This window comes from Gavia stellata, chromosome 4, assembly GCF_030936135.1.
Source record: "Gavia stellata isolate bGavSte3 chromosome 4, bGavSte3.hap2, whole genome shotgun sequence".
Taxonomy (NCBI): Eukaryota; Metazoa; Chordata; class Aves; order Gaviiformes; family Gaviidae; genus Gavia; species Gavia stellata.
The window spans coordinates 50,974,906-50,997,276 of record NC_082597.1 but is presented as its reverse complement, the minus strand read 5'-3'; the positions used below and the strand labels follow the sequence as shown (position 1 = coordinate 50,997,276).

Below are 22,371 nucleotides of genomic sequence, written 5' to 3'. Positions count from 1 at the left end.
CGGGCGGACATCCACCGCCGCCCTCGGTGCTCCTTGGCGGTCCCTGGGCTGAGTGGGTTTCGGGGGGCAGGGCGCTAGGTCCCCGCAGCAGCCAGCAGCGCATCTGCCTGTGCAGGGGACATGCCGTCGTGTTGCATTAGCTGCAAAATGACCCCCTCAAATCCTGTCATTTGAAGGTTCATCTCTAAGGTTATTGGTTATTTCACGAGCTTGTGAGCATAGCCTGCTTGCTTTCCGGTTTAAATTGCCCAGTGGCTGCAGCAGCTCCCTCTGTTCAGCCTGCCAAACTTTCGCAATACCTGTAATACCTTTTCACGGGGAAGGCCTGGGTTTTATGTATGCGAAATAGCACATTTCACATATTCAAGGCATGCACAAAACTCATCTGAATGCCCCAGGCACACTGCAGCTCTGGGGCTACTTGCTTTGCTTCTTTTGGAGACTGAGTCACGAAGCATTTCAAAGATGATGTTATATTTGCACAACATTGATAAAAGACAAGAAGTAGAGACAAAAATCAATTATCTGACCTGCTGCTCTAGTATCTGAAATGGCTCCAGCACCCTAAGCTTTCACATGCCCATGAAGCACCTCTAAGTCACATCAGCTGGCTCCATCTCAGTTCCTTTCACAGAATTACTCTTTTGGAGAGTCTTGGATAATGCCTCCTGAAAAGGCTGCAACCTCTTCCAGATCTCTTCAAATCATTGCATCTTTTCTGGTCGTTGGCTGTGGTACAGCAATTTCATGCAGTCATCAGTGGAAGCCTCACAATTTCAGCAATGTCTAACTTTGTTCTGTAGCTGCTGGTAACTTCCAGAAGTGTAGCAGAAATGTAGCCAGAAATCACTAGTCAAGAGCTGATTGTTCCCATTAGCAGTGGCAAAGGTTTCTTTTTGAATGTTTTTCCAGATAGTGGAAGATGGAAGACACCCATACCGGGCCTTCTTGCAATACAAGATTCGGTGAGCCATAGAGAGAGGGGGCAGAGATGGGCCAAAACGTTTTACATGCTACTGGGAGAGATGCAACCAAGGTGGGAGATCACATCTCCACTACAAGACTCCTCCACATTGGTGGAGATCAGCTCTCTCCATCATTCCCATCAAGCTTCTGCGTGCGGCTACAGAGGGATCTGATGTGGGCTCAAGCACCAAACAGAAGCAATGCAGTTCTATATATTTTCTGCCGTGTACCAGCTCAGTATTCCCACAAGGAAATTTTTGTACTAGGATGAGGGCAGCCCTTGGATGAAGAACAGTCTTTTGAAGCTGTATACAAGCAAGATAGTGGTTATACTAATGGACAAAGAAAACACATTGAGGATTTTAAGCTCAAGGACAGTATTGACAAAAATAAATAAATGGTTGTAAACTATAAACTATATAACAAGTGTGGTCTGGAAATTAAAAGAAAGGAGTGAAACTGCATTTAAAGAGTGAGCTTCAGGAATATCTTGTCCACAGGCATAGTGGGGATAAACAGAGTTACTTCAAAATGACTCTTGCTGAGTTTATGACCAGGAGCAGCTTGTGACAATGGGGAAACTGCTGCTCAGGATTCTTTCTCCTGGACGGCCACAGTGTGACACACCTGTATGCAAATGGAGTCACCATCACTGGAGGTGTTCAAGGAGCGTGTGGACGTGGCATTGTGGGACATGGTTTAGTGGGCATGGTGGTGTTAGTTGATGGTTGGACTTGATGGTCTTACCGGTCTTTTCCAACCTTAGTGATTCTGTGATTCTGTGAAATGCACCTTGCTACAGTCCCTTAGCACAGAACACTGTCATGTGTGCTACGTGTGTGTGTTTGTGTGTGAACCTGTGACACGGGCACATTAGGCCTTGTTCTAGTTTCCTAGGAAATATTAAGCAAAATTAAGGCTTCTCTGACTTATCTTGAAAGTGCTCACAATTTCGTTGTCGTAGCTTCTTTAAAAGATTGCCTAAACTCAGTAATGATGATGACTGAGGTTGACACCTCTGATTCTTAGATGCCTTCTCAAAAGGATACTGTTCATCCACGCGGGAGACAAAAATCCTTTGCTGTCCAGTAGAAACCTTGAAATTAACTCCCTTCACAGCTGGAGACCACTGCAAATTGCACCTGCTTCTTTTTCCAGTGTATGACACTTCTTTTTTTAACTTATGTTCTCTATATTGAGCAGCATCTGTTAAAAAAACTAATTTTTAAAAACCTCTCACTGGCCCCTTAGAAAATTGCCCTCTCCATAAAAAAACCTAGATCTTGATATGCTCGGGTATATTAGTCATCATTGCAATATAAGCCTTCTGTGGTGCTTCTACATTACTGTTTCCTATATCAATTTATTTGCTTGTATCAAGACAATTTTTTTTACTTTTCAGTGCCATATGTATTTTCCAAGGACTGCATACAGACACATATTCACAGGTATGTGCACTCTCTCTCTGCTCAGACACAGGTTTGAAAAAGTAGTGTCTGATGTTACTGATGGGTGTGACCAACAAGTCTTCCAACAGTGAGATTTTATAGGCTGGTGGTATTCAATTGTTAACAGCTAAGGATCTAATTAATCAACGAGATTGTAAAGAACAGCAAAAGATCTTGAATTTGAAGTTTCTTTTTTTTAATAAATATTGCAGCACATGCGGGTCTGTACTGTTTGTTTTCAATTATTGTATTTTTTTTCCCATATAGCAAAAGCTACGGGGTTCTCTGGGGGGAATTTCTGATTCCAGACAAGGAGCACAGCCACCGGGAGGATTACAGGTACCTGTTGCCTAGTGCTACCACATCTTTAGTTCTCTCTTTCACATCACTGCAATGCAATATCACTTGTAAGGTTCATCAGAAATTGTTAGCCATCTTCTGTCCCTTGTGTGAACTCATTGGGAACACTTGACAGCACTCTGGAATCTTGATTCACAAAACAGCCTTCACTAGATTTTTCAGATTCCCTGATTTCATACCCTCGTTGCATGATTAGTTTTAAATTAGAGGTAACCTGTATTTCTGTAATGATCTTATTCTGGAAACATGCTTTTAAAACATCACTGTAATGGCACATCTTGTAACTTAAATCCTGGTTCTAAAAGGTTGCAATTGAAGGTACTGCAGAACTTGATTTTTATTTTTTTAAAAACTAAACCACATTCCCTGTTAAGCTTCCAGGCTATTTTTAGACAATTTCTATAAAAAGATTTTTTAGGAGACAGTAGATGAGGTCTACCCCCTCCCTAACACATAACGTTCGGCGAGTCTATTCTTAGAAGCATGTTGTGACGGATTACAACTTTCTGGTAGGGAGACGATAAATGCTTAAGGACAGCTCAGAAGCGTGACTACACACTCCTCCACTATGTCTGGAGATGGGGTTATTAATAACTGCCAACGGCCTTGCTTGCTTCAGCAGGTCGTAGACAGCAAAGAGGACAGCTGCTCACTCTGTAATGGCTCAATAGAAAGGAGGTTGTTCTCTCCATTAACTGTGGGGGTACTGTGGAGGCACTAATGGTGATGAGTTGCAGACCTCTGGGACTTCATGTCTTTGAAAACCTGGAAAGTTTTGTTTCAAGGTTGCTCTCTCACTGAAGAAAAACCATCATCTGTTCTTAACTCAGTCAGTCAGTTACAAACTTCTCCAGGAAACAGTCTAACAGATAAAACAGTTGCCCTATAGTTAGGCAACAAATGCTGTGTAGTAATGAGGGCAGGACTATGTTGGTTGGCTCTGCTTTAGAAGAACAAATGCATAAATCAGAGCTGGCAACTGGACTGGCATGGGTTTTATGTAAGCAGTTGCACACATACGCGCACACGCTCGCGCGCGCGCACACCACCCCCCCCACCCCCCCTTCTGGGAAATGGAAAGTTGGGACTTGCCTATTCTAGCTCTTTTGCTGCAGCAGCATATTTAGGAAATTGTTTATTAGTAAAATCATTCAGGCTGCTCATTAGCAAATGAATATAATAAATATTTATTTTTTCATAGAAACCAATGTTTCAAAATCTTCCAGGAATAAGCATTTGGTTTCCTTTAAATCTGGAGTAGAAAAGGTACTATACAATTGTACCTAGAAGTGCAACTGAATTTGTAAATGGATGGGTTTGTTTTATTGCAAAAGTGTTGTCTTAACAATGGAAATGGACAAGCCTTCATTCCTGAAATAACGTATCTTCATTTTTGTGAGGTTATTTTATAAATTTAAGATACAAATTTCTAATGAGACATTGTAGTTTAGTTATGGTCTTAATTCTCAAATTTTCTCAAGTTATGCTGTAGCCACACAGATTCCTATGTTTTAAGTAAATCTGTAAACACCCAGAGTAAACGCCAATGCTTAAGTCAATAGGCTTTAGCAGATCTCACATCATCTCATCACTGGTCCACCCGGTTACTGGTAAGGAGTCAAGCTGCAACTGTAAATAACAGATGACAAATCTGAAGTGCTTGTAGTGGTCATATGGAGCCTAAATAATTTGTGTTCCTCTTGATTACTGTAGTTCAAGTAAGCAATATTATGCCTCTATTCAAGCAGCCAGTTAATGAAAAAAAATCAAGTGTTATTTGCTACAGTGAAGGCTCCTACTCACAGCATCCCATTCTGATGTCCTAAATTGGTAAAACATATAACTGATGGGTTTTTTTTCTTGTCTCAGTACAGTTTCACCCAATACTGCCAGTTAAGATAATTCAGAAATTGTCCAGTGACTCTTACAATTAGTGCTAAGTGAAAACCACTGCATTTCTGAGCCTCAGTTTCCCCATTTGTACATCGGGGTCATAACAACTCTTGTAAAATAGTCTGGGATTTACTGAAGAGCATTTTTAATATAAAATCTAGATATTACTGTAAGAATTAATTCTGTATGTGTACATACATACATCTGGTTTTTGCTGTTGAACAGACTTTCTAGAATACTTGACAAAAATATAGAAGTGCTTTTATACAATATAACAAATCTGGGGTTTGAAATAGAATTGTAAGTGCAGTAAGACTTTTATAAGATTGCAAAGGCGAGTAGGAGGAGGAAGTAAGACTAGTCAGACACAGGCTCAGCTGGCCTAGATGTACCCACTCAGTGAGTAACTCAGTGACAGCAAAAGCTGCCACAGGAGGATAGTCAGCAGCTGTGTTGAATTATTCTGGGAGTATTAATTGCATCATTGCAATTATTTGTTTACCTTTTCTGCCTACAGTGACATTATAGAGCACTTTGCTGGTGAATGAGGTGGTTGCCTAACTTTGTTCTCAGAACCGCTGTACTCCCAGCGATGATGTGATAGTCACGAATTTGTGGGAGGAGGATCATACTCTCCATCCTGCCCTTCACATCAGTGTGGTGGGACAAGATCGGCTCAGCCAACAGAGCAGGTTACTGCTGCGGGAAGGGGTAATCCTACATCTGCCACATCTCACTGTTTCCTACTGCTTTGCTTGTGCCAGCTGTGATGCCTCAGTGAGCTGGTCAGAAAGGTAACTTAGCCAAAAAAACCCCAACCCATACCCCAATAGATATGTACCAATGGAAGGAGGGAATTGGGAATACAGGGCGGAGTGCAGGGAACGGGAGCAGGAGCTCAGTGTTGCCTGCAGCTTCTCCAAAAGGGTAAGAGGCATCCAAAATTGGGTTAATAACTCACAGATACTGCAAGGGGCAATTTCACTCCCACTTGTCTTACTTACCTTTCGTTGTCTCTGGTGCTTGCTACAGCCCACTGTAAGCCGAATCAGTCCAGCAGAAGACCAGGCTAAATGGCTGGTTTTCTGCCAAGTTAGTGCATTGAATCAGCTCAGCAGAATCTGACAAGCCCCGGGAGTGAACAGTGGGGGAAACGCTATGTCTGAGGAAGGAGGGTAGAAGGCGTAAGATGGAAAGGGGAAATAAGGCCTCTTTTTGACAGATTGACTCAGCTGTCTGGTATGACTGGACCTCAAATATGTGGTTTCACACTATCGCTAATGCAGTGACCTGTAGACAGTCCCCTTCTCACACTCTCAGGTATGGGTTCCTGTCCCCTTTCTTGTGCCAGACTACACAGCTGCGTGACTGCCTGTGGTTCACATCATCTCACTGCTCACCCAGAAACTATTCACGCTTTTGATCAGCTTGTCTTCCATGAGATCATGATGTGAGCTGAGGAGCAGTGGTGTGTGGCAGAGGAAAAGGGCAGGAGCCCTCTTTAGCAGCAATGCAAATACAAAGTGGTGTAACCCTGACATGAAACTACACCCTAAATAACCACTGTGGAGGCAGGCCTTGGTGGAGCTGGGCTTTAGGAATGAACTCTGATTTAAATGGGGACTACAGGTGACACCAGTCTTACTGAACACTGTACCTAAATTTCCTCTGAAATGCAAATATAAATGTTGCTTTATAAAAGCCAACCAGCAGAAACTGTAGCATGACAAGATCGCTTTTCTGAAATGAACCTGCATTTTCAGGACCTCTGAACTCAGAAGCAAAGCATCAGGGAGCAGCAAGGGTGGCACTGCTCCCTCAGGGCAGGTGAGCCTGGAGCCAAGGGCACTCCAAGGTGAGCCGAGCGGTGACCCCACCAACGGGGTGCAGCCCCACCGCGCCAGAGGCAGGTGAGCAGAGCAGGGTGGTTACTGCAGTGGGGCTTATCGATGGTCCAGGGATCACCAGGCAGGACATGGTAACAGGCCAGGTCTGAGGCTGGTCCACAAGCCCCAGGACACTCAGGTAGGGACAGCTGAGGTGTAGCTCAGGAAGGACTGAACACCCAGGCCCATCAGAGGGTAAGGGTGGAGGCCCCTGTTGAAGCCATCACAGCAATTAATGTCTATTTGTGCATTCAGTGCCCTGACACAAAGCTGTGGAGTCAAAATAGCATCTAACAAAGCCTTTAGTGATCGAAGGGCAGTACAACCATCCAGAGTCCTGTCTGATACCCTTGAACTGTTTATCAGCATGTATCTGACAAAATACAGGTATATAATATTCCCAGATTTCCTCACATTCTGCCTGAGGTGCAGGGTTTATTTCAGGATATTAAGGGAGCAAACAGTTAGCAATCGCCAGTGCTAAGACAGCATCAGACAGAACTCCAGGTAAAGAGTCTAATGAAAAATTTCAATTTAATTTAAACAAAAATATCAATCTAAATGACTTCCAAACACATCTAAATCTTTCAGCCTAGCAAAAGAAAAATACCAGATAGAGTCAGCGAGGGTGGCTGTCTAGATGAGGATGCATGACTTCATTAATTACAATACTCGGGATGAAAGCAGAGGTTTTTTTCCATCAAAGCTTTATTTAAAAAAAAAAAAAAAAAAGGATTGCTGAAACACTCTGCGAGTTTTGACAAACTACACATGTAGTACTGTGGGAAGCTAGTTTTTTTGATCTACTTTTTCTTCTCTCCTTTTCTCATCTCTGTCCCCCCTCCCATGCCCTCCAAGAATTTTTTTATTTTTTTTAGGTGGTTTTAAGGGCATTGTTGTATGTTTAATGGTATATGTGGCTTTGAAAAACTCTATGGATAAAGGATCCTTGTGCCATACTGCTCAAAATAAATCATTTGGTAGAGAAGAATAAATACATTTTAGCAACAACCTTGAACCCCAAAGCAGGAGTGCTGAAGTACTATTCTACCCAGGGAAGCAGAAAGCAGAAGCATGCTAGGCTGGATCACCCATGGTGCTTCTCCAAGGATGTCTTCCAAGACACACGTCAAATGGAGGATATGCGCACAGAGTGCGCACAGAGTGCAGGCTGCGGTCCAGAACCCAGTTATAGTGGCAATAATGGCTGAGTGGAAAATCCTGAAGGACAGGGGTGGGCACTGGAAGGTCATTGGGTTGGGAAAGCACCTGGAAGATGCAAGAACCTCCATGGGGTGTGGCTAGCTTGAGGAGACAAAGCTCCCCTGGCACTTACGTGTCTCGTTCCAGCTCTGATTCAGAGGATTAGGTTGCCTCCTTTGGGAATTTGAGAATGCTATGAAAGAAGGACAATTTTTACTATAGCTTTTCCTGGAAGATATCCTTTGGTACAGAAGGAGCGCAAAGAAGCAAAGTCTAAAGCCAGTATTCTGGAGTAGCCAGTTTGGATGGCTTTTCCAGCACCTATATGGATACTCAAGAGATCTCTGCAGCAGTCCCTGCAGGAGCTAGAATGACTTAGGGGAATGACCTAAATCTTTGTAGATATGATAACAGAAAACGATGTTTTTGTTCCCTGCCATCTCCTGAGCAAGCAGACTTCAAAAGCCTCTTCCTAAGAGGAGCCAGAAAGAGAGGTGTCATGAAAACTGCAACTTTCCCAGCATGTGGCAGGCCACTTGTTGAGCAACGAAAACTATCAAAACATAATAGCTTTGCCAGACTGAGTTGCTTCAACTTCAGACTGAAGCAAAATTCCTGGTCTAGAACACTTGATACACTGAATGCAACATTCATGAACATTTGTTTGAGCCAACTATGCTCCACTCTGTTGTTGCATCTTGCAGACATAGGGCAAGGTTCACAGAGCAGAAGTTCCAGCACTTTTAAGAAACTGGGCGGCATTTTAATCACATTGAGCCTAAAAGCATCTTTTGGCCCATGTTTTCTTCCATTTATGTCAGTCAGTATGGTCAGTATTCCCGGAGGAGGGTAAAAGGAAAAAAAATAGTAGGAGAAGGCAGAAACAAAGAAAAAGAAGTAATTCTGCAAGCAGTGTAACAAAATACATTTGTTTCCAACTACTTTGGTCTTGAGGATATGGCCCAGTGAAGATTCTTTGATGTCTAATGAAGTGTTGGATTCAAGGAGTCTTTCTCCAAATGGGATTACCAGCAACATTTTTTTTTCTTTCATCTTCCTACTTTCATAAAATTCACAAGGAATTGCTATCTTTCGCAAGGAGTTGCTTCATCTCTCCAGCTGCATCTTCATATTTGTTTGATGCTGGCAAGTGCATACAAGGGTTACTAGCATAGGACAGAAGGGTGAAAAGGGACCATTTGGTTCAGGGACCATTTCTGGCCTTCGTCCCTAAACTGCCTATTGTATTATATGAAATATACACAACATGGAGAGAACAATTTTAAAAATAACCTAAATATTTGCATTCCTTCTACCTATGTCAGTATACCTGCTAACTCAAAATGAAGGCTCCTAGTTCTTACTGGGTGTCATAGCAACATGATTACAAATATTTTCAGTTATTCACAAAGTTTCAAGATTATATGAATGCTAATTTCCTCTTTTCACTAACCTTCTGTCCTGATTTTTTTGTCTTGACTCCCTAAGCAAGGTTTGCTGTAATCCCATTCCTCAAAACCAGTTAGATTCTCTACCCCATCTGCATGCTGCTGAGTGGTAAGCAGTTATTTATATGCAGGTCAGCACTGCATTGTCGTCGTCACTAGATGTTGTTAATTCCTTTACACCAACCTTACTGCTCTCCCAAGTGACAGATGATTTGAGAGGGCATTACTGTATTTACACCTTATAATATTTACTGCAAAGTAAGCCTTCATTTGTGAAGATCTGAGTTCTAGAAACGGGCACTAAATACAGCCTCAAAATACTTCCAATAGAACAAGGATTGCTTGAGAGCAAATTTAGTACCACACAGGTTCTAAAAGCCCTGTATGAGCCCAGGCCTGAGGTTTACATTTGCCCATACAAAGAACATCTTGAATATTGTACATTTAGACTATTTGTTCTTGCAGAGGGGTGGGAAGCTGTGCAATAGTCATTTGGAAGAGGCTTCACATCCTGTGTGTGATCTCACCTATCTGGAAAAAAAACAAACCCAAAGCAATCAACTAGTAAATCACTGAGACTGCTGCCACCAGAATCAAACAATAAGACACTGTGCATCTTTAGGAGACCCCTAGCAGCCCAGATTGTAATTGTTTATTCTAATGCACCAGATGTGCTGTAGATACTTAAATATCTGTGAAGCTAGGAAACAAACAGGCTAACATGCAGCTGATAAACACATTATCTTAGACGAGTTTTTCTCCACCTTATAACTTTTTTTTCTGGAGATCAGCATTTCACCTTTTTAGGTTAGATGGTAAGTACTGTGAAGGTGCCAAGTATACAAAAGTATCTACTCCATCTTGTTTAGTAGTAGCAACAGGTTGCAACAATTAAGTAAAAATAAAAAATCACGATTAAAGAACAGTTCTTTGTGTCACTAGCAAGGCCAGATTTTACTGAAGGACCACAACTAAACATGGACATTTCACATGCTAATGTATGCAAATGAACTCACCCATCTCTACTGTAGAATGAGGGGTTGTTATTGATGAATGTTTTAAGCTCCAATTCTGCAAACGTGTTTTCATACACCTCTCTTGGTGTGTGTCACTTCATTGTTGATTTGACTGACTTCAGAGAAAGTTACATCCAGAAAGTTAGGTGAGGAATTCGGTGCTTAAAGGGCTGAGGATGTTCACAACAGTTCACGGAGATCATGGGTTTTCATGAATTGACGTGTACTTTGGAATTACTGGTGTCTTCAACAGCTGGGGATATCAAATAGCGTAGAACAACTCTGTATTTGTTAGTTGTCTTCTATAGTGCGAATGGCTTAGTGAGAAGGATAGAGAAAGAAATCTAGGTAAGTTTTTGGGAAGTATTGTAGGGAGGATGAAGGAAGGAGGCATACCACTTTTGTGACATGTGCTTTGTGTTATCATAACCATTGTGTAATAATATAAATGCTTAAATTTTAGGATATAGAACATGTTTGTAGTATTTGTGATAGCAGTGTTTCAACAATTACACTGTCCAGATTTGCCAGTGTCAGAGAACTTTCCATTCTATCAGAGCGTACAGAAATTACATAGATCATCTAGAAGTTCTGTTTTTAAACCAGGATAAAACACTTGACAGGGAATCATATGTATGCAGGGTCCTATTCCTGGCTGTGGTGCTAGCCTGCTTGGTAACCTATGGCAAATCGCTTCATCTTTCTGTGCTTTTATTTCCCCATCAATAATGATGCACGGTGCTAGATGTTACTATTACCATGCAGCTCTAGTAGTGCCCTAGGATGCTTGTGTGATAATTATACTCTAACTTCTACAATAATTCTCTTTCTGCTAAAAAAGGAGGTTCACTAACCAGGTGTTACTAAGACAAAGATGTTCTAAGATATCTTTGTAACAGGTTTAATGACACACTGCCTAAAATCAGGAAATGGTACACGTTGTAGCATTACGGTGCACAGGACATGGTGATGAAATCCTAATTCTGTCAGTGTTGCATGATGACCCCCCACACTTACTACAAACAGACTTTTCCTGCCTTTGCAGATAGCCGGTGCGCATCACGGAGGGGGTAAATCGGAGGGACCGTAGGCAGCGGCGACGGCTGGGCTCTGCCAGCTCGTACCGGGGTAGCGTAGGAGGCCGCAGCCCCCGGCCGTTGCCCGCTTCTCCCACAGGACTTGGAGAAGCGAGAGGGGCCCGCAGGCTGGCTGCCCTGGCCCATTTTAGCTTGGGGCAACCCGCCGGCCTGCGAGGAGAGGCGGCGGGTCCGTGCGGCCACCCGCGGCCGGGGCGGGGCGCGGCCTCAGGCAGAGCGCGGTGCGGGCCCTGCTGCCGCCTCACGGCACCCCCCAGGCCCCCCCCAGCGCCCCCTCCGCCGCGCTCGTGCCCACGGAGAGCGCAGGGATCCCCTTTCAGCCGAGGGGCCCGCCTCGCCCCCGGCACGCCCCGCAGCGGGGTCAACGGCTGCTGGCGAACAGCCGTTCGGACGGCAGGGCGGGCGGGCGCGGCCTACATTGCCCGGCGTCCCGCGCCGAGGGCGGCGCTTCCGGAAGCGCGGCGCGGACTACTTCCGGCTGTGCGCGAGCCCGGAGCGGAGGCGAGCCCCCGAGCCTGCACCCTGACGAGACAAGATGGCCGGGCTGCCCCGCAGGATCATCAAGGTACCCCCACCCGCCCCGCCGTGCGGGGGGTTCGAGGGGCGGCCGGGCCGGGTTCCGAGCGGCGGGCCGGGCCGGGCCGGGCCGGGCGCCGCTTCCGGTGACCGGGAGCAGGGCCGCGCGGGGGCAGGGCCGCTCCTAGGCCTTCCCCTGCCGGGTGGGGAGCACCCGCCGCCGGGCCTAGCCACAGCGAGAGCCAGTGCGGGCGGGGGGCCGCACCGGGCCTGGCCTCCCCACTGCTTCCCGCCGCCGCCGGCTGCGTGGCCGCCCGCGGGGGCTCCTGGGCCCGGCGGTGGCGTGCGCGGTCGGTCGGGAGCGGCTGGGCCCCTCCGGCGGGCCGGGGGCGGCGGACAGGAGCGGGCCCGCGTCTCTCACGGTTACTGCCCGGTTGGCGGCGGCGCCTGACGGCCTCCGGTGCTGCCGTCCGTCGGGTGCCTGCGCGCCCTTTCCGGGGCTCGGAGCTTGAAAGGCACTGGGCGCACCCCCCACTCGCTTCCGCAGGCGGTGCGGCTCGTCGCCGGGGGCGCCCCACAGACGGGTCGCGCGGGGCCCGGCCTGGCCCCGGCTCCCCGGCGCAGCTGTCGCCGTGTTTGGGCCGGGGGAGCGCGCTGGCGGCGCGGGGCGCGGGTTCCCTCTCCTGTGTGAGAAAGGACAAAACACAGCGAGCAGTTAAACCTGGGCTTGAGCTGTACGTCGGGGTCGTCCGTACCGGTACACGCTAGGCCAGCCTGGTAACTACTACGTGTGCTCTGAGCTGTAGGCCCTTACAGTATTAGTGTGTTCGTGCTGGCGGTTTAGTATCTTGCTTCGACTTTCATTTACCAAGCTTTGTAAGGGCTTTCAACTTCGGGGTACTTTCAGCCGACCCTCCAAGTGCAATTTCAGCTTAAGAGTTTAATGATTTGGAGTCACTCAACAGAGATACAGGTAGCTGCATTGCAATGCCCGTGAGTCTTTTTGATAGCTTGGTGCTGTAGCGAGTGTGGATGTTTGTGCTGGGCTGCTATCTCCCGCTTGATTTCCAGTGATGTGAATTGAAGCCTTCATATTGGTGATCACTCCCTTTACAAAAGTTCCTAAGTGATTCCAGTAAGGTTTGTTAGCCTTCATAGGAAATAACAGCACCTTTGTTCCTTGTTGAAGTGAACGAATGTCACAAATAGTTTATAACACTGTGAAGCTCTCTTAGTTGAGCACGCAACGTTGGCAACCATTGTAAAACAACTGAGTGCAGGATATGTTAAATAGAGAAAATCCACTTTCATTTTTTTATCCACTAAAAAATCAAGTTATCTAGTAGGTGATAGAGGAGATGAGGTAAAAATAAGGCAGAAGTAGCGTTTATCTTGTGTGAAACAGACTAAACTATGATTACTGCTTAGAATTATAAGCAGTAAAAATAATGAAGACAAATCTTACAGAATGAGTTTGACACTCATCCAGCTGCCTTAGAGCACAGCATGCAAAGCTGAGTATATTTCAGGTGTGAGAGGGAACACTGATTCATAACGCAGTGGAACTGGTATTCGTCTCAGAGTTGTGGTAAGAGCTCAGTCATGAGGCTGGTGTCCATGTGAAATTTTTTTACTAGCTCTTGACAATTCCCTTGAATACAACCAGGAAGCACACCCACTTGTAAGCTGGTGCATAAATTTCTTTCTTGGCGCTTTTGTTTTTTTTCATGCTTTTCTAGAAAAAACCTGGAGCAATTCACACGACTTGCTTCAAAGATGTGTGATGGCATGGGAATATTTCTTCTGCTTCTGGAGAGGGGAGGTAGAGAGCAGCAGCAGCGACACCTAGAAACTCCAGATTTCCTCCAGAGGATCCCCCTTAGAGTTTTCGGGATTATTATCTATTATAGGGTGGTGTGTACAGTGGGTTGTGTATTTCCATGTAGGCATTATAAGTTGTCTGCAGCCAGTCTAGAGCTTTTAAATCTTGGATTGGTTGTGTTAGATCACCAGTTCTTTAGCCCCTGTGCTGTGCGTGCGTTAGGTTGCCAGATGTACATACAGTCCAGGACTTGAATCTGACTAGTTATTACAGCCTCAAAAACGTGCAAAGTCATATTTTGAAATATCACAGCTGCAGGGGTGCAGACCTAGAAATATGGCTGCTTGAGTCTTGAGTGAGAATTGTTTTGACCTTTTCTATCCTGCCAATCTTGATGTTAAGAGTTAAATTTCCTATTGCTGGTTGCCTTAGATGGAGGGGAGTAAGTGAACTCCATGGCTAGTGAGAATTTGCAAGATCAAGAAGGGAAATGGAAGAGAGATACAGGAAAGAGCTATAGAAAGGTGAAATAACTCAAATAACAAGAAGATCCTGTTTTCTTTATGCACAGTAGTAAATTTGATGAGAAATTAATGGCTTAGGTTACTGTTAGGAAAAGACCTTTTCCCTTTGATCCACATGCCCCCTTTGTGTTGTCATCCGAGAGAGACCAGTGTTGTCTGATTGGGGATAGGGGTGCATGTTCAGACCTTAATGAAGTACAGAATCTAGCTAACAGCTTGAAATGCAGTTGGCGTTCCTCATCTTGACCGACTGCTGGCAGATGGCCTGGCTCTCAGGTTGACTCGCGGCCCTGTGCTCCTCATCCTGCTTCTTTGCTATGTGCAGGCTGTCATCTAGCCCAGTAGGAGTGCAGTAGCTTTCCTTGTCTCAGCAGAGAGCTCTATTTATATTTCCAATACTTTCCGCAAATTCAATTAAAAGGTAACAGTATAGATGTTGCAAAGCAGTTGTTATAGAAGATTCAGAATTACTCCCGGTAATTCTGAGTAATCCTCAGATTACTTAGAAACATGGGCTTTAAACAAGTGGTGGGGAATGATCTGTAAGCTCAAGAAGTGACTTGCTTTAGACGTATGACTTAGTGTTAGCACATCACAAATGGCGAGTAGAAAATAATGATGTAGTTTTGAATCTTTAAAGATAAATTGGAATTGGAAAACCTTCTATCTTGTGAATAGAGAAGAGGTATTTTTTTCTTTGTAGTCCAAACCGAGGGGTCCTCTGAGAATCAGCTTGACAAGAAAAATCTGTTAATGTAAGATAAAATAAAAATGTGGTATGGCACACTTACATAGATGCATGTTTTTGATACTGTAAACTTTTTTCCTACTGCACAGTATGAAAAAGTGAGCCTTTGCAATATACACAGTAAATAAGCCCAGTGATTTTTTTTTTTTTTTATTTTCAAGCATTTATTATACCAGTTCTCTCCGGTGTTGCAAAGTCACATAGCTCCAGTCGAGTAAGGAGTTGAATTGCATCTTAGGTTTTTTTGGGTTTTTTTTGGCTGACATTCAAACCACCTCATTGCTGTGTCAAGTGCAGTCAGTATATCTGAATGGGATGGGCAATGCTGCCTCGTGTCATCTTTTCAAATGGTTTTTCTGCTGTTCTCACTGCTGCAGTGATCTCATGATTCATAATTTGTTGTCCAGGTCTATGTGTTAACTGTGTAGCCAGTTGTTAGTAGCACTTCTGTTACAATCGCTGCAGCTGCTCATATCATGAAGCAAACCATCTGAAGCAGTATCTGAGACTCCTTCAGTTTTTTTTATTAATGAATTTATCAGTGTTAAACTATTGAGGCTTTGATTTCCTCCCATGCATGGTAATGTGTTGTTGTCCGAGATACTCCTTTCTTGCTGTTTACTGTGACAAGCTATTTCCATGTTGCTGCCAGTGAGCTCCTGCTTGCAGTATTTTTCAAGAGTCTTGGTAACATTTGGATTGTTGAGTTATAAAATGTTGCCTCAAAATGAAAAGTTTCTGGGAGTTTTTATGGAGATTCTCATGGTATATGTGGTGATAGGCACCTACAGAATTGTATATTAGAGGTCAGTATAGTCAGCTTTATATTTTTTTTTTAATATAAATCAGTTATTTAGTCTGCAACTTCTGAAACTTTCTAGAAGTTCTTAAACTTCCAGGCAGCCAACCTGAAGTTTCTTGCTTTGTATTGGAAGCTATGGGCTTCTGGGGCATGGACATCTGTCTCCACATGAAAATTTAAGTCACCGTTACTTTTTGATTTTTTCTGACGTTTCTGGCCATTTCTTCATTTTCCGGATAAACAATTAAATAAAAAAGACTGGAGGTAAACCTAATGCCTTTTTATAGTATTTTGTGTTTCTTTGAATGATGGTTAGGCATAGAAAACCTTACTTCTGGGCAGTGTTGTTCTTTGGCATTTATCAGAGCTGTGTATTTCGTCTTTGTAATGTCTTTTTGCCCTTTGTGTGCTGTTTGAATCTTGTGGATAACTTCAAATTTGACAGAAGGGTGAAAATTTTGGAAATTTTCAGAGGGGTTTTTTTGTACTGTTCTTCTTAAAGCCACCTTCCCACAGCCCCCAGCAAATGTAGGAAGGTAGGAAGATAATACATACGCTATTTTGTGACCCACTTTGAGTCCTCTTGCTGGGTGACTACTATAGCATAGGCTGGCTGTGGTAATAGGGGGGTGTATAGGCAGGTCTTGGAAGCCTGAAGTTTGGCAGGACAGATCTTTTTGTGGAGATGTGGGAGGGAGGCTGAGAAGGAGGCTCAGGCCCAGAGGATGAGAAAACATTCAAGTTAGACTAAGGTACCAGTTTTAAAAGGAAAACATGGAGTCTTAATAAAAGATCTTAAAGAGGACACTGATAATGTTCCATGACTTTTTTCCTTAAATAAGCTCTCATTAGACACTAGAGAACAAAAACTGAGGAAAAACCAGCAAATAATCCAACTAGAGGCAAAAATCTTGTTTGGACCACCTTCTTGTATAATACTTGAGCAACTTTGAGGTACAAATCTATAGTATGCCAAGCTTTCTAAGTACTGATGCTAATTTTTTTTATCGCTTTGCAAGCAGTTTTATACTGCGGTTGTCTGTTATGTTTACACGGCTTTCAGTGTATCATCAAAATTTGTTTTGTGTAATAGTACAAAACAAAACCATGTATTCATAGTTAACATCTGGCTGGTGGGTTAATAGTGAGAAGCAAGTGGCAAATTTTGCCATAGATGATGTGGTGGGTTGACCCCGGCTGGACGCCAGGTGCCCACCAAAGCCACTCCATCACTCCCCTCCTCAGCTGGACAGGGGAGAGAGAATATAACAAAAGGCTCATGGGGTTGAGATAAAGACAGGGAGATCATTCAGCAATTACTGTCATGGGCAAAACAGACTCAACTTGGGGAAATTAGTTTAATTTATTACCGACCAAATCAGAGTAGGATAATGAGAAAATAAAAGCTAAATCCTAAAACACCTTCCCCCCACCCTCCCTTCTTCCCGGGCTCAACTTCACTCCTGATTTTTCTCTACCTGCCCACCCCACCCTGCCCTGCAAGTGGTGCAGGGGGACAGGGAATGGGGATTGTGGTCAGTTTCTCACACCTCCTCTCTGCTGCTCCTTCCTCCCCAAGGGGAGGACTCTTCACACTCTTGCCCTGCTTCAGCATGGGGTCCCTCCCATGAGAGACAGTTCTCCATTAACTTCTCCAGTGAGTCCTTCCGATGGGCTATAGTTCTTCATGAACTGCTCCAGTGTGGGTCCCTTCCACAGGGTGCAGCCCTTCAGGAACAGACTGCTGCAGCATGAGTCCCCCGTGGGGTCACAAGTCCTGCCAGCAAACCTGCTCCAGCGTGGGCTCTTCTCTCCACGGGGCCACAGGGACTGACAGGAGCCTGCTCTAGCGCGGGCTCTCCACGGGGTCTCAGCCACCTTCAGGCATCCACCTGCTCTGGTGTGGGGTCCTCCACGGGCTGCAGATTGAATATCTGCTCCACCGTGGACCTCCATGGGCTGTGGGGGGACAGCCTGCCTCACCATGGTCTCTACCACAGGCTGCAGAGATATCTCTGCTCCAGTGCCTGGAGCACCTCCTCCCCCTCCTTCTTCACTGACCTTGGTATTTGCAAAGTTGTTTCTCTCACGTATTCTCACTCCTCTTTCTGGCTGCTGTTGCCCAGCAGTTTTTTCCCTTCTTAAATATGTTATGACAGAGGCACTACCACTGTCACTGATGGGATCAGCCTTGGCCAGCGGCAGGTCAGTCTTGGAGCCAGCTGGCATTGGGGAAGCTTCCAGCAGTTTCTCACAGACACCCCCCCCCCCCATAGCCCCCCCCACTACCAAAACCTTGCCACACAAACACAATACAGATGGCATTTGGACAGAAGCTCTGTATGAATTATTGTTTGCTTTAACCACACTTTGATAGTTGACTCTGCACTGTATACTAATGCAAGACTAATGCAAATGTGTTCCATCAGTATAACTACAGGAATGTTTTACAGTATTAGCTAAGTGAATTTAGTTATGCCTTACTTTACTATAGCTGGAGATGCACCATGAAAAGCTTGATCTGTGCTGGTGCATAGATAATCCTCTAGGAATTTGCAGAGGATCTCAGCTTCACAGTTCCAAAATCCTGTAATTTGCTGTGGGAAATTTGAGAATGAGATCATTCTCAGGGGAGAGTGATGCTGACCTTAAAAATGCCCCTCTTCATGTTACTGTTGTTTGGCAACAAGGTCTTCTTCCAAGAGTGGATAGATTCTGGGTTTTTTTGTGTGGGTCGTCGTCCCCACCCCCCCTCCCCCACCCCGGGAAGGTGCTGTTACCTGGAGTATATTTGTCTTCATCTCACTGTAAGTGACTTTGCAGTGGTTAAAATTGTTTGTGTGGTGATAGGAACTGGAGAACCAGAAGTGCATGAAGGAAGATTGTGAGTTGTGAGGTCCAGAGTTCATGATGCTTGCTAAGCAGAGCTGTAGTTTCAAGTTGCTGGACAATTGTCCATAGATTGAGTACTAATTAATGTTTTTTTTGGGGGTAGATACAGTTGGGGCTGGTGATGGTGTATGGGAACCTGCAGGGTGGTGGAAGCATTAGTGTACAGAGATGTTAGCCTAGTAACGAGTCCAGGAAGTGGAGGCATGTGGGATGCCGACACTCAGGGATTATATGGCAAGGAAGAGAAGCATTCATGTGGAGGCCAGCTACTGGGAACCACAAGTGCAGCCTTCTGTTTATGATGATTGACCTTTGCTTTACAGCTTAATGGGCTTTATTGCTATTCCTTTTTTTCCTAAAAGACAGGCATTATTTTCAGAAGACTTTCTCCAATGTAGTTGTTTTACAGTGCTATAATTTTAACCTGAACATTCTGAAGTCTCTCTGACAATATGACATCTGCTTAGGTAACCAATTTATTTTCAGTAATGCTGGTTATAGCCAGTTCTTTACATAATTGTAGCTAATGAATTGATAGACCCTGGAAGAATTTGTGCCAAAATGTGATGTACTGTTATAAAAAGTTTTTGAATTAAGTCTTTGTGGTTTTCTGAGGCAGCTTTATCCCTATATGTAGAAGACAGTTTTGACTGATGTTTCACTTTTTCCTACTGCCTCCCTCTCAAAAATGGAAGCAAAACAATGGATGTGGCTTACCTTGTGTGCAACTTACCAGTTCTTGGTGAAGGAAATCAGTGTGATCTTCCCCCCTATGCCACTCTGACAGAACAGGAAAGAATTGCCATTTGACAAGTAATTATAACTTGTCTGTGTGACAATATGCTGCTTTAAGTTTCACCCTGTGCAGCTAAAACCCTTAGTTTCTATTTCATACCCCAAAATTAATCCAAACTATTAGATGTAGTTGGAAGATAATGGCACTGGTAGCTGGCAAGGGTTGCCTGCAATCAGAATAAAAATGTGAAACAAATGTATGCTGTATGTAGTCTAAATTGAAATGCTGAAGTTGGTGGTGTACTTCCATGGTTTTTGCAGAGCGCCAGCACGAGGCAGAAAAGTTACCACCTAGTTAAGTTAGATTAACCAGAAGTTCTTAAGGTAATTAGCCTGCGGTTCATGTTGAACAGCCTTACTGTATAGATAGATTTACCCTGGGCTGTGCTGGCTCAGAAGTTTTTGTGCTGCTGTGGTAAACTTGGACTGAGGGACTGATTGGGCTCAGAACTCTGCAGTAAAGGTTGTTTTTTAAGCCAAAACAGTTCTGTGATCTCATTTGTTGTTTGACTTTGCAAACGCTTGGGCTGATGAAAGGGGTGCATGGAATGGTGACTATACTAATTAGTGCTACTGCTGAGAAGTTAGGGCTTCCCATTTGGGCAAACCCTTGCATTTTGTGAGGAAAGGAAAAGATGGAGGTAGTTATAGATGTGAGTGAAGTTGATCAAGGACTGAGAACTAGGCTGAAATGGTGGGGAGAAAAGCAGTTTGACTCAGTTGTAAACTCAATGGCTGAAGCCAATGAAGAATGAGATAAAGGACTTGCACTAATTTTTAGTCATTGATAGTGGAACTTAAGTGTAACTTTTTTTTTTTTTAAAGAATCTCTTTGCTTTTTGCTATTGGTAGTGACTTTTCATCTGCTATAGAAATATTCCTGGAGGACTTGGCAGCAAATGTCTGATCTCCCTTAGGAAGCAAATACTGAAGAGACTGATGAGCAATCAGCTAAACTGGAAGATATCTCTTTTTCCTCATCACATCTTCTCCCACATAAATTGGTATGTGTGGTACCCTCCAAGTGATAAGTGTTATCATTTCAACTATAGCAGAAAATGGAGCTAGTGGCTTTCATTTTAAGTCTGTCATCTCTTTTTGAAAAACTCTAATTTGCAATATCATCTGCGGAGTCTGAAACTGTCTACCACATCTTCTCTAAAAGTGCTTCTGGATACAACAGTTCAAACACATTCCAGATTAAAAGTCACCTTGTGATTTATGCTGTAGTGGGTTGACCTTGGCTAACTGCCAGATGCCCGCCCAGCCACCATCTCACTCTCCCTACCTCAGCCAGGCAGGGGGAGAAAATGAGATGGAAAAGCTCATGGGTTGAGGCGAAGACAGGGAGATCCCTTGCCGATTACCATCACAGGCAAAACAGAGTTGACTTGGGGAAAATTAATTTCTTTATTGTCAAGTAAAATAGAGTTGGATGGTGAGAAACAAAGACAAAATTAAACCAACACCTTTGCCCCCTTTTACACCCCCTGTCCCTGATGGTTGCAGGGGGATGGGGAATGGGGGTTTGTGGTCAGTCCATAACGGTACCTCTCTGCTGTTCCCTCCTCCTCACGCTTTTCGTGTGCTTCAGCGTGGTCCTCTCCAAGGGCTGCAGCGTGGATGTCTGCTCCACTCTGGTTCTCCATGAGCTACAGGGAATCTCTGCTCCGGTGCCTGGAGCACCTCCTCACCCTCCTTCTCTGACCTTGGTGTTCATACTAGTTTTGCTCGCACCTTTTTTTCCTCACTATTCTCTCTGTGTGATGTTTTTTTTCTTTTCTTAAATACATTTTCCCAGATGTGCTGCTAGCTTGGCTGATGGGCACTGCTGTACCCTGCAGCAGGTCTGTTGGAGCTGACTGTGTCTGGCCCCTTGCCTCTTCCCACAGAGGTCACCCCTGGAACCCCCCTGCTGCCAACACCTTGACACCTATACCCTGTACATATGCCTAGACAGTTATGCAGTTAAATTAGGCCATACAAAATACAAATTTTATGTCTCAAAGAAGTGAGGCAAGCCGATGTGTCTTTCAATCTGGATGCCTCTTTCATTTTACCAATAACTTTCTTTTAGGCCATCTTGGGACTGTTCATCCAGCGTTGCATCCTATTGTTCCTTTTATAAATGGCCAAGGCTACCAAAGAAGTTTGTTTTATAGCCAGCTGTTTGGAGACCCTTGCTTGTAGCACCTATGGAAGAAACATATCAAGAGATGTGCAGATTTCATTCATTCGTACTGGTGGAAGATGATTTTACCCACAGCCAATGCCAACTGTTCATCAGTTTCTGTTGGAAGTTATTGCCCTCTGCTAGATGGCAGCAGAGTTTTTATGCTCTCAGCCAACATTTTTCGGGTTAAAGATCTAGGTAAGAGAGCCCAGCTCACTTTTCCTGAGTGGAATTGGGAATGCTGACAGGGTTTACTTTCTCAGCAGATTTGCGGGATGATGATTTCTGGCAAGAGGACAGCAATAAGCACTGGGAGTTGAGCTGTGAGCTCCAATTCCCGTTGCAGATTAAGTCTTATTAAGGCAAAGATACTCATCCGTCATCTGTCTTCCCTGATCTGTTCAGAATAAAGCCACCTATGGTTAGTTGAACCTATGGGTAAAGGTGGATATTACCTACATTTTTTTCACTGTCTAAAGTAGATTAGAGAGGGCTTGTACCTTGCCTTGGCCTGACAAAGTTGTAGAGGTGTAACCTCCATCTTAGTAGGTGATGCTGAAGGTAAATTACTTGACTACTGCATAGAGAATTGAGCTAGTAAATGTGCTGCTGAAAATACAAGGAAGAATCATTCCTTTGAGATTTTGCATAAAGATGTGGTATTGTGCCATTTTAAATATTTAACAGCTCTAAGACCTGCAATATTTTCTTTTTGCATAAGAGGCCTTATTAATGTCTTCTGTTTTGAAGTTTCAGAATAATTTTATGACAGCTATGTTGAC

General features: G+C 44.3%; 1 protein-coding gene across 1 annotated transcript in view; it reads left to right on the top strand.

Annotated features, from left to right (window-relative positions):
- UBE2N (ubiquitin conjugating enzyme E2 N) overlaps nucleotides 1–22,371 on the top strand; it is a 58,192-nt gene that overhangs the window by 26,432 nt on the left and 9,389 nt on the right. The window contains 2 exon segments of the mRNA XM_059817105.1: nucleotides 2,682–2,721; nucleotides 2,724–2,753. Coding sequence (XP_059673088.1) covers nucleotides 2,682–2,721; nucleotides 2,724–2,753 — 70 coding nt within the window.